Source organism: Hemicordylus capensis, chromosome 9 (assembly GCF_027244095.1).
Source record: "Hemicordylus capensis ecotype Gifberg chromosome 9, rHemCap1.1.pri, whole genome shotgun sequence".
NCBI lineage: Eukaryota > Metazoa > Chordata > Lepidosauria > Squamata > Cordylidae > Hemicordylus > Hemicordylus capensis.
This window is the reverse complement of record NC_069665.1, coordinates 17035330-17050240: the sequence shown is the minus strand read 5'-3', so window position 1 is coordinate 17050240 and position 14911 is coordinate 17035330. Positions and strand designations below refer to the sequence as shown.

General features: G+C 43.8%; 1 protein-coding gene across 1 annotated transcript in view; it reads left to right on the top strand.

The window, feature by feature from the left end:
* The first annotated feature begins 4035 nt into the window (after positions 1-4035).
* Positions 4036-14911, top strand: part of EDC4 (enhancer of mRNA decapping 4) — a 48130-nt gene continuing 37254 nt past the window's right edge. Inside the window, exons 1-6 of the mRNA XM_053271426.1 lie at positions 4036-4240; positions 11479-11635; positions 12444-12555; positions 13214-13313; positions 13473-13662; positions 14577-14724. Coding sequence (XP_053127401.1) covers positions 4165-4240; positions 11479-11635; positions 12444-12555; positions 13214-13313; positions 13473-13662; positions 14577-14724 — 783 coding nt within the window. The 5' untranslated portion in view covers positions 4036-4164. The remainder of the gene's footprint in view (positions 4241-11478; positions 11636-12443; positions 12556-13213; positions 13314-13472; positions 13663-14576; positions 14725-14911) is intronic.

Here is a 14911-nt window from a genome sequence, read left to right as displayed (position 1 = left end):
ATATGCTGTGCCTATTAAGATATGGCAGCTCCTCACAGTAGCCTAGTATATTTTAAAAAAGGAAAGTGTGCTAAGAGCTCAAGAGCTGCATAGCCAAATAAAAAAGTTAATTTCTAAAACCTCTGAATTGCCCCCCTCTTCCTTAAAAGTTCCTTTCACCTGAAAAGATCCTTGTGTTTGCTTCTACCTCTTCTTGTGCTATTGTATTTCCCATCAAGAAGAGATGCAAAGGACTACGACTGTTCCTGCAAGTCAGTGCTGCTGGGAAATGGCAGGCTACATCCTTTAAATGAATGCGTTTCTCTTCTGCATTGCTGTGTCATTGCAAGGACTTTAGTTAAAAGTAGCCATGTATATAAATTTAATTTGTTTAAGCAGTAAAGCTTGGGATAGTGTCCATGTCTTCATGCAAGTGTACAGGTTTACTATGAGAGATGTCCCAGTGCTGTCAGTAGGACTTCCAAGTGTGCTTAGAATTGGAGACTTCATGCAGCTGATGAGAAGAAAATACTCCCCCTTTGCCAAGTCTGTGGTAAGAAACATCTGATGCGGGTGTCTGTGGGGGAGGGATCATCTCATAGTATCGTGTTTTTGAGTTGGATTATATTCTGGCCTTTAGAAGCAGTGTTAATAGCCATATGAAAATAAAATGCCTTACAAAAATTCCTTGAATGCAAGCCTCCCAAGCATCATGCTTTGTTGAAGGGAATTTTCCTTCCTGGCTAAGCAGAGGAGAAAAGCTCCTCCCACCACCCGGTCAATAAGGGAGTGACAATTACCCGTTTGCTTTGAATCGTATGTTCCTGTTTCCCAACACAAATACAAGTGGTGTTCTATTAAGACGTTTTTTCCTCCTGTGAAAGTGTTGCAGGTGGATGCATTTCAGAGAGTCAAGCTGGGTACAAGAACAGGCCCAAAATGGATGAGAAAGAATTGATCTGTCCTGCATCACTTAATATAATCATCTGCCTTGAATTTGTGTCTGCCATGGGGATGGGAAGTATCCTCACACTATAAACTGCTGCCAGAAAGGAAGATGGAACACGTGATCTGGGATTGCAGATGATATGTAAACAAATAAAGGCTACTTAACTGCTCTTTAAAAGAAATTGTATAAAATATTTTCTTTCCTTCAAAATGCTAAATGTGACTTTGCTTTAAGGGATCTCTAGAGCGGTACCTGTGCTATGATGTGACCCACCAAATAGCCCACTTGCTGTATACTGAAGGTTCATCAAATCCTTCACAACCTCCTATTTTTACAGTCCCAGGGAAGCAGCAGAAACAAGAGGCTTGATGGGTATATGTGGTTGGGGTTACAAGATGGGTAGGCCTGCGGTCGTCCCCCACCCTCTCTTTCCTGTTGGCTATACAAGAATGAACCAAGAACTTTCCTTGTGTCCTACTAAACTTGGCTTTATCAGTTGACAGTGGAAAGACTATATTCAGCTTATTGCCATAGCTTACACAGTGTTTTGGGACACACGATATAGGGGAGCAGGAAAACAAATGTTTGGGGCATATTATACAACTTGGATAGTAGAACCCACCCACCCCTGATTTTGCCAGTAATTAAGCTGAAGTTATATATGGAGTAAGAATACCAACTGTTCAGTATCTACTGTATAATCTTAGCTTGTTAAGATTGTACATCTGGCAAATGTATAAATAAAGATTCTTCAACAAAGAGTGTTGCTTTAAGGTCAAGCCTAAATAACAGAGGAAACAAGGGTACTGTCTGTCTTTAGTGAAACCGTGGATTAGAAAATAAGTCCAGATATGTCATGCCAGGAACCATTATTTGGTGGCCATTGAGGTTTCAGACTGGTGTGCATCATGCCAGTGATAGGAGGAAGCAGCACTATAAGCAACAATATGGTCCTGCTACTTCTGCCACCCCCACTGCAGCTCAACTTACAGTCCTCTGTGACACCCTGGGGAGAAGCTGGTGACAGCAGGAAGTCAGCCCTAGCCAAAAAAATAATAATAATTTCATCCAATAATACACCCATCTGCATGCTGCTAATGTATTTTGGAAGGATAAAAATGTGAGCTATCCAATACCAGGTACAAAAGGTAAACTCTTTTGCAGTTGATGTATGTGGACAACTGCTAGGGGAAGTTGTTTCTCACCTTCCTTGTTTAAATGAACTGTATTTTGATTTCATTGGTGGTTTAGGCCTTCACACTGAGCATGCAGTGTCATACTCTGCAGCTCTATAATTACCTCACATTAAACAGTAGTTGCTGATTTGTGAACCACCTTTTGCAGTGGTACGCAAGAGTTCCAGGACCAGTGCAAAGCTTGGCTAGGTGGTGTTTGAAGCCTGCAGGGGTATTATTTTATTTATTTTATTGTTAAATTTATATACTGCCTTTCATTAAAATAATCACAAGGTGGTTCACACAGAAAAAGTTAACAAGACTATAAAAATTACACAATTTAAATATGCTAAAATATAAAATCAGATCTAATTTTTAAAAAGTAAAATACATAAAAATACCATACAATATACAAAGAAGTATTATGACTGTAAATGAGCCTTGCAGATTCTGGAACAGCAGTAACTCCTTTAAGCCCACTCCTAGGCCTGGGATGTTTAGCACATCTTTTACATTTAGAGATCTATTCTTGTGTTATAGCCTCCGTAAAGGGCATACAAGGGGTCTCTTGCTACTGATTTCCAGACAGGTCTAGATGCAATATCCTTATGTGGAGGATATGAAGCTACCATTGCGCAATCTAGTCTGCTATCCTCTAAATAATAGTGGTAGTTCTCCAAAATTTCAGCAGAGAGTTTTCCAAACCCTGCTACCCAAGTATGACACAGAACTGTCCCAGCCCATTCTGTTTTAAATGCCAAAGCCACCCTGACAATAAGGTTCAAGATGGAATCTTAAAGAAGTAAATAAAGCAAATGTGTTGAGAAACTATGAGGGAATGATGGTATATGTGTATGCTGCTTCACAGCACCCCTTCTCTCTCTTAGCATAGATTATAATTTCAGTATTTTATACAAAAGAATAAGATGAAATAAGAATGGCAAGACTAACCCTTGCAGACTTAAGTGTTACACAGAACTCTTTTATTGGGGAGAGTGGCCAGGCAACTATATCTCATTTACAACAATCAAACTTATTTACTAATGCAGCTATTTTAGGTCATCTAAGATGATGTAATAAACCCTTTAGCACATCGTATCCTTTAATGTCTACCTGAAGTGTGCTGTTTTTTTCTTTCCTACAAGGAGAAACAGTGATGGAGAAGCTAGCACAGGAGTTCCCAGCCTTGAGTCCCCAGACTGTAGTCCATCATCTTGGAAACCCCTGATCCAGACAACAGCCTTGTTGACTTGTTACCCTGTTATATATTAGTGGTTTACATAGTAGAATATATATGAAAATGGTTCACTGCCCCAAAATGCACTGCTGAAAAGAACCGAACCTTGCCCATGAGAAAGTGGCAGCCTTGTTTTACTTGAAAAGATGAAGAAAAATCACTGTAGTTGTTAACAAACCTTTTTCTATGCAGATGAGCATTTTGTTCCTCTCTGCATTGCTCGATGAAGATTTTGAAGGCGATAGATGCTGTCGTGATCTAGCAGCCACTGCAACAAATTCCATGAAATGTTATATCCCTCTGGTAGGTAACTGAGAATGATCCGTATGTTTCATCTTCCAGTGTAGCAAAAACAACTTGTGGCATGGCCCAAAAATAGTAGCAGTTATTACGGCAGGAAGGTTTTTGTGAAGTACAGCTCGTCTTATCAAGCGCATGGAGTTGATTTATTTTTGTTGATCTAGACCTCTCTCTGCTCAGCTCCATCGGCAAGAAACGGCACACGGTGGACGGCGCCAGACGCGCGGTGGATCTAGACCCGATCACCCCCAGGGCCCGCCCCAGCATACCTTGTGTTTGCGCCCGGAGCCCCGTAACAGAGCGAGGAAAACATGTATCCTGACAGGCTTACTTTCCCGCCTGCCGCTCGCACTCCCCCGGAGGAACTAAGTGGCAGCGGAACCCGGGCGGCCGGGCCGCATTTGCCTGGGGGAAGAGGCGGGGCCCGGAGCGGAAGCGGAAGCGGGGTGCCAGTGTGGGACTGGCTTGGGCCTGTGCGGGTGGCAGAAGCAGCGGCTGGGCTGGGCTTCGCACGGTGGCGCCCGATGGCCTCCGCCAGCATCGACATCGAGGGCGCGACTCAGCACCTGCGGGATATTCTCAAGCTGGACCGGCCGGGCGGTGAGGCCCAGGGGCTCGGGCTGGGGCCCCGCGGGAGGTGGTTGGCGCTCGCCTGGCCAAGCCGCAGCCGGGGTTCCTCTGCCCCTAGGCGGCTCAGCAGGGACGGGCCTGTCCGGGTGACGCTGCCTGGAGACGGGGCGTTGCATGCAGGAGGAGGAAAGAGGGGCCACAGTCCGGTCTGTGCCTGCTTACTTGGGAGTAAGTCCCCTGGAGCCCAGAACTACCTCCGAGCAAGCGCGGGTCGGGCTGTGGGATAGCCGTCCTATGCACACTTACTTGGGTGCAAGGCCAGTTATTAGACACGGGGCTTACTTTGGTGTAAACTTGCAAAAGGTGGGAATGAGTTTGGGCAGCAAATTGGGCTGCAAGAGACTCATCTGTTGTTGCTTTCTTGATTTTTAAAAAAGCTAAACAAATGCTTTGACTCTTTTATGGGTGGCTTATGCTTTCGTTCTTTTCTGCTTGGATGTGGTGGAGGCCAACTCTCGTCTACAGGTTTCGGTCTCTCCTCTCTGCTTCCCCCCACACACCACCCCAATTGGCTGCCCTTTTCTCTAAAGCCCTGTTCTCTCAGCCTTTCCAATTCTTTCAGTGTAGCAGGCACTTGATTTCACTTGGGGTTTCAGATCATACTTCTGCAGCTTTTAAAGCCGGTGAGCAAGAGAATGGTGTCGTGTCTGCTGATGGTTGCAATACCTGGAGCACTTGGGAGGCTGAGCTGTTTTTGGCAGGGTTTGGTTGGCCAGGCTGCTTAAATTGGCACTGGAATCAGAGAGAGCTATTCACTGATGTCCTTGTAGCACTTCTTTGCAGTGTGACTTGGCCGTTTCTTAATGCCTTTTCTTCATCTTCTCTTGTTTTGTAATCCTATTTTTTCTCATGTCACAAATTCAGTTGTGACTTTCTGTATTAACAGTTCCCATTGCCTTGTTTGTCAAGCTGGAAGCAATGGGCTGTCGGAGCTGAATTAGCCTTATTTGGTGCTTATGTCTCATTTTGCTGCCCACAAGTCAGTACAAAGTGGCTTTTATCTGCTTAGCCAGGCATTGTTTCTAAAAGCGACGGTGTAGCTTGAGCTTTCTAGCTTCTTCCGCTGCAGAGGCCAAGTAAGCGTGTTCCTTTTGTAACTGCTGCCGAACAGTGGGGTTTTTACAGGGTGAGGACCAGCAGATTTTGTGTATATGTTGGAGCAATTTCCTTAAACTCATCACCCTGTTGCTGTGTTCCAGTAAGAGACGCTGCCTAGCATCATATGGAAAAGAGGACATTCTGCTTGTGTTGCTAGTGCCTTTTAAAAAAAAACCTAGCTGGCTTGGCGCAGAGCATCTGCGCCCCTCGTTCTCTCTGTCTTCCCCTTCTCCCTTCAGATGTTCTCCCCACTCTGCCTTCAGCCCCAATTCGTCCCCCCCCCCCATCACTGTTCTCCCCATCTGGAACCTGACCGAGAGGTAGGAGCGGAACCACTGCAAAGCAGTGCCTCCAATTCCCAACCCCCTCAGACGCTCCAGAAGGATACTATGGTCGATATTATCGAAAGCTGGTCCAAAAGGACCAACAGAGTCACACTTCCTCTGTCCATTCCCAATTGTAGATCATCCATCAGGCCAACCAAGGCAGTCTCCGCTCTATAGCCAGCTCAAAAGCCAGTTTGAAATGGGTCAAGATAATCAGTTTTCTCCAAGACAGTCTGGAGCGGGGGGGGGGGGGGCACCACCCTCTCAATTACTTTGCCCAGCCACAGAAGGTTGGAGACAGGCCTGTAGTTGCTTAACTCTGAGGGATCCAAGGTAGGCTTCTTCAGAAGCAGTCTAATAATTGCTTCCTTAAGCTAAGGAGGCATACTACTTTCCCTCTTGAGAATTGTTTTCTCTTTGTTGGTACTAACATGTTTGTGGAGCCCTAGTATTCTCAGTAGTCACCTTAAGTGGCACAGAGGGGAAATGCTTGACTAACAAGCAGAAGGTTGCCGGTTCGAATTGCCGCTGCTACTGTATCGGGCTGCAGCGAAATAGGAAAATGCTGAAAGCCATCATCTCATTCTGTGTGGGAGGAGGCAATGGTAAACCCCTTCTGTATTCTACCAAAAAGAAAACCACAGGGCTCTGTGGGCTCCCGGAGTTGAAATTAACCTGATGGCACATTTGCTTTAGTATTCTCAGTGCATGCTGGCATGTAGATGTCTATATATTCTCTCTCTACTGCCATTTCTTCAGAGGTCTACTACACCTTACTGAGCCACCACCAGGCAATGAAGCAGTTCTGCAGCTCCTTGCAAGGATTTTGTGCTATAGTGTTAATAAAAGCTCAGATTCTGTCTGATGTGGTAAAGGCAAAGTTGTGCCATCGAGTTTGGTGTTGACAACCACGGAGCCCTGTGGTTGTCTTGGGTAGAATTCAGGAGGAGTTGACCATTGTCTTCTCCTGTGCAGTATGAGATGATGCCTTCAGCATCTTCCTATATTGTGTTGCCCGATATAGGTGTTTCCCATTGTTTGGGAAACATACCAGCGGGGATTCGAACTGGCAACCTGTTGCTCGCTAGGCAGGTTACTTCCCCGCTGCGCCATTAGATGGACACCATGTTAATACAATGTCTGTGTTGACGGTAGCTGCTCATTACAATCGCTTTGATCAACCCAGTATTGCTTTCCTTGAGGATGTGGACAAAGCATTTAGGTCTGGCCTGCTCAATTTAGGCCCCCTAGCTGTGTTTGGAGTACAACTCCCATAATCCCCAGCCACAGTGGCCAATAGCCAGGAATTATGGGAGTTGTAGGCGAACATCTGCAGGAGAGCGGCATTTGAGCAGTCCTGAGTCACAACTTAGGTTGTGAAGGCTCCCATATGTATACCTGGATTCATGTTTGTTGTGGCTGGTTAAGTCTTGTATCTTTAAACTCTGGACTGCAATGTAAGCAAAACTAAACCTGTGATGAGTTTCAGTTTCAGCAAATACACCGAGCCGTCTCGGTTCTTTTTGTGGAGCTGTGAAAGACTGAAAGTGTTTGTAGAAAACACTGATGTGTGTGTTATAAATTCTGTTATGTACTATATTTTAATTTATATAAGAAATATAAAAATAGTTTCCACACAAAGCTTTGAACCTGGTTGAATATAACATTTAAGTCACATTAAATGTGTTAAATCTAACTTTTTCTTAATCCAATATTTCAGTTCAAGTACTACGGCTATTGGCAGAAAAGATTGTTAACAAACACTATTTTTTTGTTTACTAATATATGTCACATTACTTATTTACATAAGTAAATGTTCCAGATTGAATCACAATCTGTTTAGGGTATCAGAAGATTTTCTGATTAATAATTTCTCAGAAAACCCACATCAGTAGGACTGATGTTCCTAAAGAAGGTTCCAGCCTTTCTGCAAAGAAAAGAAAAAAGTATGATCCATCCAGTTTAAAAATGCCTTATCCAACCTCCTCTTTTGGGGGGAAGTTAACTGAGAGTGTGATAGCAGCGTAACTCCACACATTCTTGGATGAATGAGAGGTTCATCTTGTAGGGACAGGTGAGACCCAATTATTTAGTGGTAGATCCCCTGGTGTGATGTAATAACATTTGAGGCAAGGTTTTCAACATTTCTTCCTTTGGAAATACACTTGCATCTAAGCCAGGAAAAAGACCTATTGGTGTTGTGAGAGACCAGGCTCTCTCACCACTGCCATAAATATAGCCACAGATCCTGTAGTGTGAAGAAGTATAGGTGTTGGGTGTAGCATAGATTTTTGTCTGCTCCCTGCTTTGCCAGACTTTAGCCTGATCGCTCCCTTTTCGTCCAGTTCTATTGAGTGGTTTCCATGGTGGCTGCAGTAGCCGCCATTTTGTGTGAGTGGTGTGCTGTCATCGTTGGCATTTCCTGTCATGACCTCGCCCGTCTCTGCTGTGCAGGGCTATGGTGTTTGGTGGCTAGCATGCCTTGCCACCACAGCCAGCATGCACTTCTAGCTTGTGAGCAAAGGCTCTGCTGGAAAATCTTTTCATCCAATTCACTCTCCAGTGCTGTAGGAAGGAATTGCCTCATTTAAGTCACTGATTTAACACAGGGAGCATGTGGGTGGAACACATAAGTGTCGTCTTGTAGGCCGGATGGTAGGGGAGGCCCTGATAGAGATGTTCAATCAGTTTGCCGTCGGTGTTCTGCAGGAAAATGGAAGGTGCCCTTGCTGCTTGTCCTCTTCTGCTTTCTTTTCCTTGAGCCGGCTCAGCATGTTGGTTCTTTCAGCTGACACTGACTTTGAGTTTCAGCTTCTCCCAGGGTGGGTTTGATTTAAATCACTAGTCATTAAGACTAGATTTAAATCATGGTTTTTAACATAAGGACTCATTCGTGCTGGTATAATCTTAATATTTACAACCAGATGAAGGTTTCATTTTTGGAATAATAACTTTTTGGATTAGTTACAGTTATATCAAAAATTACTGATTTGGTAATACATTACCGATACATTACTATTAGAAATACATAGATAATTATGAAATTATTGTGAAGTGAACTATCTCCAGTTTAATAGGTTAATCAGCTTAATTCTATGTACATAGATTTGCAAAGGAACAATGGGATTAAGAGGTCTTTTTCTCAACTGTATGTTTATTTTATAACATTTTTGCTGTGAAGAAGAGGCATGTTCTCTTTGCAGTCACAAAATCACAGTTTTGAGAACTGCAAAACCAAGAATCTGTGATAATACCTTCTAGATAGAAAAATTGCCCAAAATAATCTTACAGAAACCTCTGGAAGAGCATGACATTGTGAATGGATTAATGGAATTCATTTACCAAAAAATTCAAACATTGCATATATACAGCCTCATGCTACATAATTAAAAACTAATTCTTATTTCTTGATGAATAACCTTTGGACTATAATGTATCTTAAATAGAAAACTATCTTTAGATAGATTTTTTCCTTATAAAGCATTTTATTTTAAAAAATCTGATTTAAATTTTTAAAAATCCGATTTTTAAAAAATCATTTATTTTTATCCACCCTGTTGTCAGTGCTACCATAGATGGCAAGAAGTATTGAAACCAGCTCTCAACTGGGATATGTGCATCTGAAATGGAATTAGACTGAATGCCAGTTGCCACCAATTCCCAGAACCTCCTATCATTTTTCTGGATTATACAGAGACCCAGATCACTCCATTGATCTTTATAATAGGAGAGTTTCTTAACATTAAAAAAACTGCTTGTATTGAGAGCAGAACTGTATTAATAATTAAACTGAGGAGTCAGGTCTTTCCACCCTAAGTCCTTTCTGGAGTTGTCGCAAGGTTTGTCTCCTAAGCCTGAATTCCTGGTAAAACCAGCTCTTCCTTTTATGACCCCTCTGAATTTGACCTGCTGAGGTCAAATGGGGCGTTGATTATAGAAATAAGTTCAGGGAGAAAAAATATCATAAATGCCTGAGCTGGATAGTATTGCAAGTTGCCTCTGTTTCAGCAACTGCTGAGAGTTTAACAGAGTTGCGATCTTCTCATTAAGAGCAGTCCTCATTTAAGTATTGTTAACTTTGCGTAAAGGTAAAGCATGCCATCGAGTTGGTGTCGACTCCTGGTGACCACAGAGCAATGTGGTTTTCTTTGGTAGAATACAGGAGGGGTTTACCATGCAATATGAGATTATGCATTTCAGCATTTTCCTGTATTGCTGCTGCCAGATATAGGTGTTTCCTATAGTCTGGGAAACATACCAGCAGGGATTCGAACTGGCAACCTCTGACTTGCTAGTCAAGTCACTTCCCCACTGAACCATTAGGTGGCTTTATTTTGGGTAAGGCCTTCTAATAATTTATAGTTTGTTGCAGTCGAGTTGGTGGGGGAATGAAATGCTTGATTATTCAAATGTTTGCTCCATTGGTGTCAGGGTTACCCCATTAGTAGCAAACGTTTATCCTGATCATAAGTATCAGGTAGAACAAATGTGCCTCCATTTATTTTTTCAATACTTTTTCAGAAACAAATTGTGGTTCCAATGACATTTTGGCTACTCTTTTTACAGTACTGGCACAATGATACTGAAAGTCTGGTAACTGTGCCCAAATATGTCATAAAAGCTTGGGGTTTGCTGTCACAGTTGCATCTAGATTCACCCCAAAGTTTTTGCAAATAATTTGCAGAGGTTTTTACTACAGTTCTCTGACCCTCAGTCAGACTTCTGAAGGATTTGCAGAACATTGGAGTTTGGCTGTTTTTGTCTAAATAATTCATCAGGAGGAGCTTTTGAGGCAGTTGCTACTTTTACTATTCACCATTCATTTGTAAGATCTGTTGGGCATGACGTTATTTGATTTGCAGGTCCAATTGTAGCAATGCATTATACGGATCAACTGTGAGTGGACTTTTCCTATTTCCTTTGATTCGGACATCAGCACTGATCCTTAAACAGAATGGAAGTGCTTGTTTGGTTTGACCATGATTTTCAATATGATGGCTAATGTGCTTTGTTCACCTTATTTATTTTATTAGATTTTAATAGTGCCTACCTAACCAAAATGGCATTAAGCAGGTCACATGAATAAAAATGAATAAAAACAAATAAATAGCCCATTAAAACAATTAAAAAGAAAAACAATTTAAAACCAATTTATTTAAATTTATATTTATTAATTTTTAAAATAAATTTTAGACACTTCCTATGACATTGTGTGAGAAGCTCCCCTTTTTTGTTCTTTGGGTGGGGCCGGGCTATTTCAGTGGCCAGTGTGTAATTTGGTTACTTGGGCATGAGCCTTGTTTGGAATGTCGGATGTTCCTTGTTTGCTGAAAAAGTTTGTTTCGATAAAATAAGGGGGCAAAGGGAGGAGCCATAGCTCAGCGGTCGAGCACCTGCTTTGCATGCAGAAGATCCCAGGTTCAGTCCCTGGCAGCATCTCCAGGTAGGGCTGGGAAAGACTCCTGGAAGCCTGGAGAGCTGCTACCAGTCAGTGCAGACGGTACTCAGCTAGATGCGCCAATGGTCTGACTCTGTAGCTAATAAAACAGCTTCCTATCTGAGCAGAAAGGCAATAGGACACTTTCTTGTGCCTCAAACAGAGATCCTTGTTTTTCCTCCTCCATGAGATCCTTCTCTCCCACATCTTGCTCTTCTTGGACCACATTTTGCTCTCCCACGTCTTGCTCTTCTTCTTCACCGACCAGAGACTGCCAGGCTCAGAAATGTACATGACGGTTTGCAAGGCTGACTAAACCTGACTGTTGGTCTTTTTTTCTCACTCAGGTTCAGTGAATGAAAACCAGAGACCATCCAGTTCCTACAACGGAGACCTGAATGGCTTGCTGGTGCCAGATCCTGTTGCAGCTGTAGATGGAGCTCCTTCGGCCAAGCCAGTTCCCCAAACAGTTCCTTTGGGAACACTGCAAGAGAAGCAGGTCATGTAGGTATCTTGGTGGGAGAAAGCTGAAAGCCCCAGGTGGATTTGAGATGGGTTTGCAGAAATGAGCTTGGCAAGATGTGGCTGACCAGATGACCTTGAGGCTCTTCTCCCCATCCTTAACTTGTCCCATGCACTTTCGGGTGCTGTGTGCGGTTGTGTGTGAGTTAAAAGCTAGGCTGGAGTGAGGTGGTGGGGAGTGATAATGTGGGAGGCAGGTGCAGGCTCCAGCCCCTTCGCCCCACCCAGCATTTTACCCAACATATTACCAAGGTCAGAGGAAACACCACGGAAACACAAATATCTAAATTGCACTATCAGGCATGCTGGAATTTTGTGTGGGTGTGTTAGGGGTGCAGTGTCATCATGCAGCATTTCAGAGGGTCATTCTAAGTTCTAGCACCATACTTCCTGCTGTAATTGCCTTTTCTGCTTTGGGAGTAAATAGTTGCAGAGGATAGAGCAGGAAATCTCAATTGGCACTTGTGGGGAAACAGGTCAGAGCTTCCCTGCTAGTGGCAGTCAGCTAATCACACGGGCTCCTTTGTCTTGGGCGTACTTGGACTGGGGCCCATATGGCATCAACTGTTCAGTAGCAGAAGATATTTCCCTGTAAGAAGATCTTGTTAAGATTTATGCTGAGCAAGCTTCTGAAAAGCGCTCCAAGCAGCATTTTCCCCGCTGCTTAGTTTGGAGACTTCAGCATGCACAACCCTCGCACTTGGTACTACTCAAAGCAAATGTTGTTTGTCTTTAGGTTTAACACTTCTCTCCCCCCGCCCCGTACCTTCCTTTTCTTCCGGCCTTTTAGCTGCCTCTCTGGAGATGACTGTTCCACTTGTATGGTGATAACCGCCAAAGATGTTGAGATAGTAGCCAGCAGCGACTCCAGCATCACCAGTAAAGCTAGAGGGAGCAACAAGGTAAGAAAGGAAAACCCATCTAGACTTGAGAGTCGTAAGCTGTAGCAGGGCTTTAGAATACATGACTTGCCCTCCTTTTCAGCATGGGAGCTCATACCTGTGTTGCTGGTGTACTAGATTGAAGGCTGTCATAAGCTAGAAAAGTGGCTTGGGAAGTAAGGTACTTTCCCCGATGTTTGCCTGGGTGGTTAGCCTAAACTTATGGATCCCTGCTTTAGGTACCACCAAGCAACCTCTTTCATTCCTGTGCATCAGTAGGGACTTGGGTGTTTAGAAGAGAAAAGCTCTGGATTGCCTCCAAGTCTCCCAATCCAAAGATGTTTCTGCCCTTTCCTATGGCTGGGTTTGCTCTATCTAGACTTCCCAGATGTGCTCCAAAAGGTATTGCCAGAGCACCTTTTAGAGTCCACATGGTAGCAATAACATTGATTTAACAGCATAGGCCTGCTCAAGTCTGCTTGCAGCTTTCCTCATCCTGTGGACAGGCTGAGTGTTGGCTAGTGTCGTTTCCTTTTTCTTCGCTGCCTTTGCTAACACATAAAGTGTGCCAACTTGTGGAATGCATTGATGCTGTTTCAGCCATCTGCCAAGCAATGGGCACATCTTTCTTTTGGTAAACGTTGGGTTTTGTTCAACTGTGTCTCCTTTTCCCACCCAGGTAAAAATCCAGCCAGTGGCCAGGTATGATTGGGAACAGAAATACTACTACGGCAACCTGATAGCTGTGTCAAATGCCTACCTGGCATATGCCATCAGAGGTGAGGCATCAGTCCTACTCAATGCACAGTTGGGTGGCGTGGGTTGGGCTTGCTTTACATTCCCTGTAATGGTCCTGTATCACGGCTCTCTTGCTGCATCCCCCATATAGCACTGGCATGATTCCTTGGACTGACATTTTCCTTGTCCCTCTCTGACAGGTGCCAGCAATGGCTCTGCCATGGTCCGGGTCTTGAGTGTCAGCACGGCTGAGCGGACTCTGCTGAAAGGCTTCACAGGTGGTGTGGCAGACCTGGCTTTTGCCCATCTTAACTCCAATCAGCTGGCTTGCTTGGACGAAGCTGGCAACCTCTTTGTCTGGCGCCTGGCCATGAAAAATGGGAAAATCCAGTATCTTACCTCTTGGATTAAGCTCTGTGGGAAATAGTTGTGGTGCTGGTAGTAGTTGATGGGCATGTTTTGGTGGGGACTGTTTATGAGAGAAGTTGACACCTTCGTCATAAGACTCTGGCACCATCTAATTTGTTTAAAGCTTGCAGTTATGTTCTGGTATTTTATATTTTCTTATGACGTTGCTCTTCTAATCAGCAAGTAAGACTCTCAACAGAGGTAGGCAACCTTGGCTCCCTAGCTGGTGCTGAACTACAACTCCCATCATCCCTAGCCACAATTTATTGTGGCTGCAGATGATGGGAGTTGTAGTTCAACAGCTGGAGAGCCAAGGTTGCCTACCCCTGTTCTGAAACCTAGCATTCTAACTCAGGACTGTTCCAGCCCTGGTGTTGGAGAATTGCCCCATTATTGCACCACATCTTGGTTTTGCCTTCCTATTAATTTTCTCTTGTAAACCTGGCACTGAGTTATGTCCCTGCAATCTGGGTCTTGTCCAGATATTCCAAAAATATAGATACATGCCTGCTAACAAAGCAAATATTATTAGAGTATTGGGAATCTTATGTGCCAATCATTAAACTGTGGATTTGGTGTCCAGAGAGAGAAGCGTATGTATCAGAAGATGCCATATTTGTTGAACGGCAAGGAGGTGGGTGTTGTACAAATTCTAACTAAAATGAGCATTCTTCTTTAGAGTTTGAAGGGTCACTGTGTTGGTTTCTACTGACTTCTTTTAGCAACTTGGTCCAGCTACCTCTCCACTGGAGGCAAGCAGCAGCAAGTCCTTTGTGTTTCTTTCTGATTCTGTCTGAGATAAGCCAGATTGTGGTTTATACTCCCATTTTCTTGAGGGTTTTTGGAAGCTCCATAAAACAAAAGCATCTGTACCAATTCCTTGACTTGGTGATCAGAGAGGAGATTTTGGTGAACATCAAGCGACCAGATGAGACTCCTCTGAACAGCTTCCGCAGGATCATATGGTGTCCCTTCATCCCAGAGGAGAATGAGGAGAGCTGTGACGAAGGCAGCCAAACTCTGGCACTGTTACATGAGGATCGGGTAGGCCACTCTGATTTCTCTCTAAGAGGATCTCTCTCTCTCTTTGGGACAATAAATGCAGATTGGAGGAGGATATAGATACATAGCTATACCTGGCACAAAAATGGTGGGGGGTGGGAATGCTCAGAATTACTGTAAGGGTAATACTTTCCTAGAAGCATCTGCCTGCATGTAGTGGGTCTGAGGT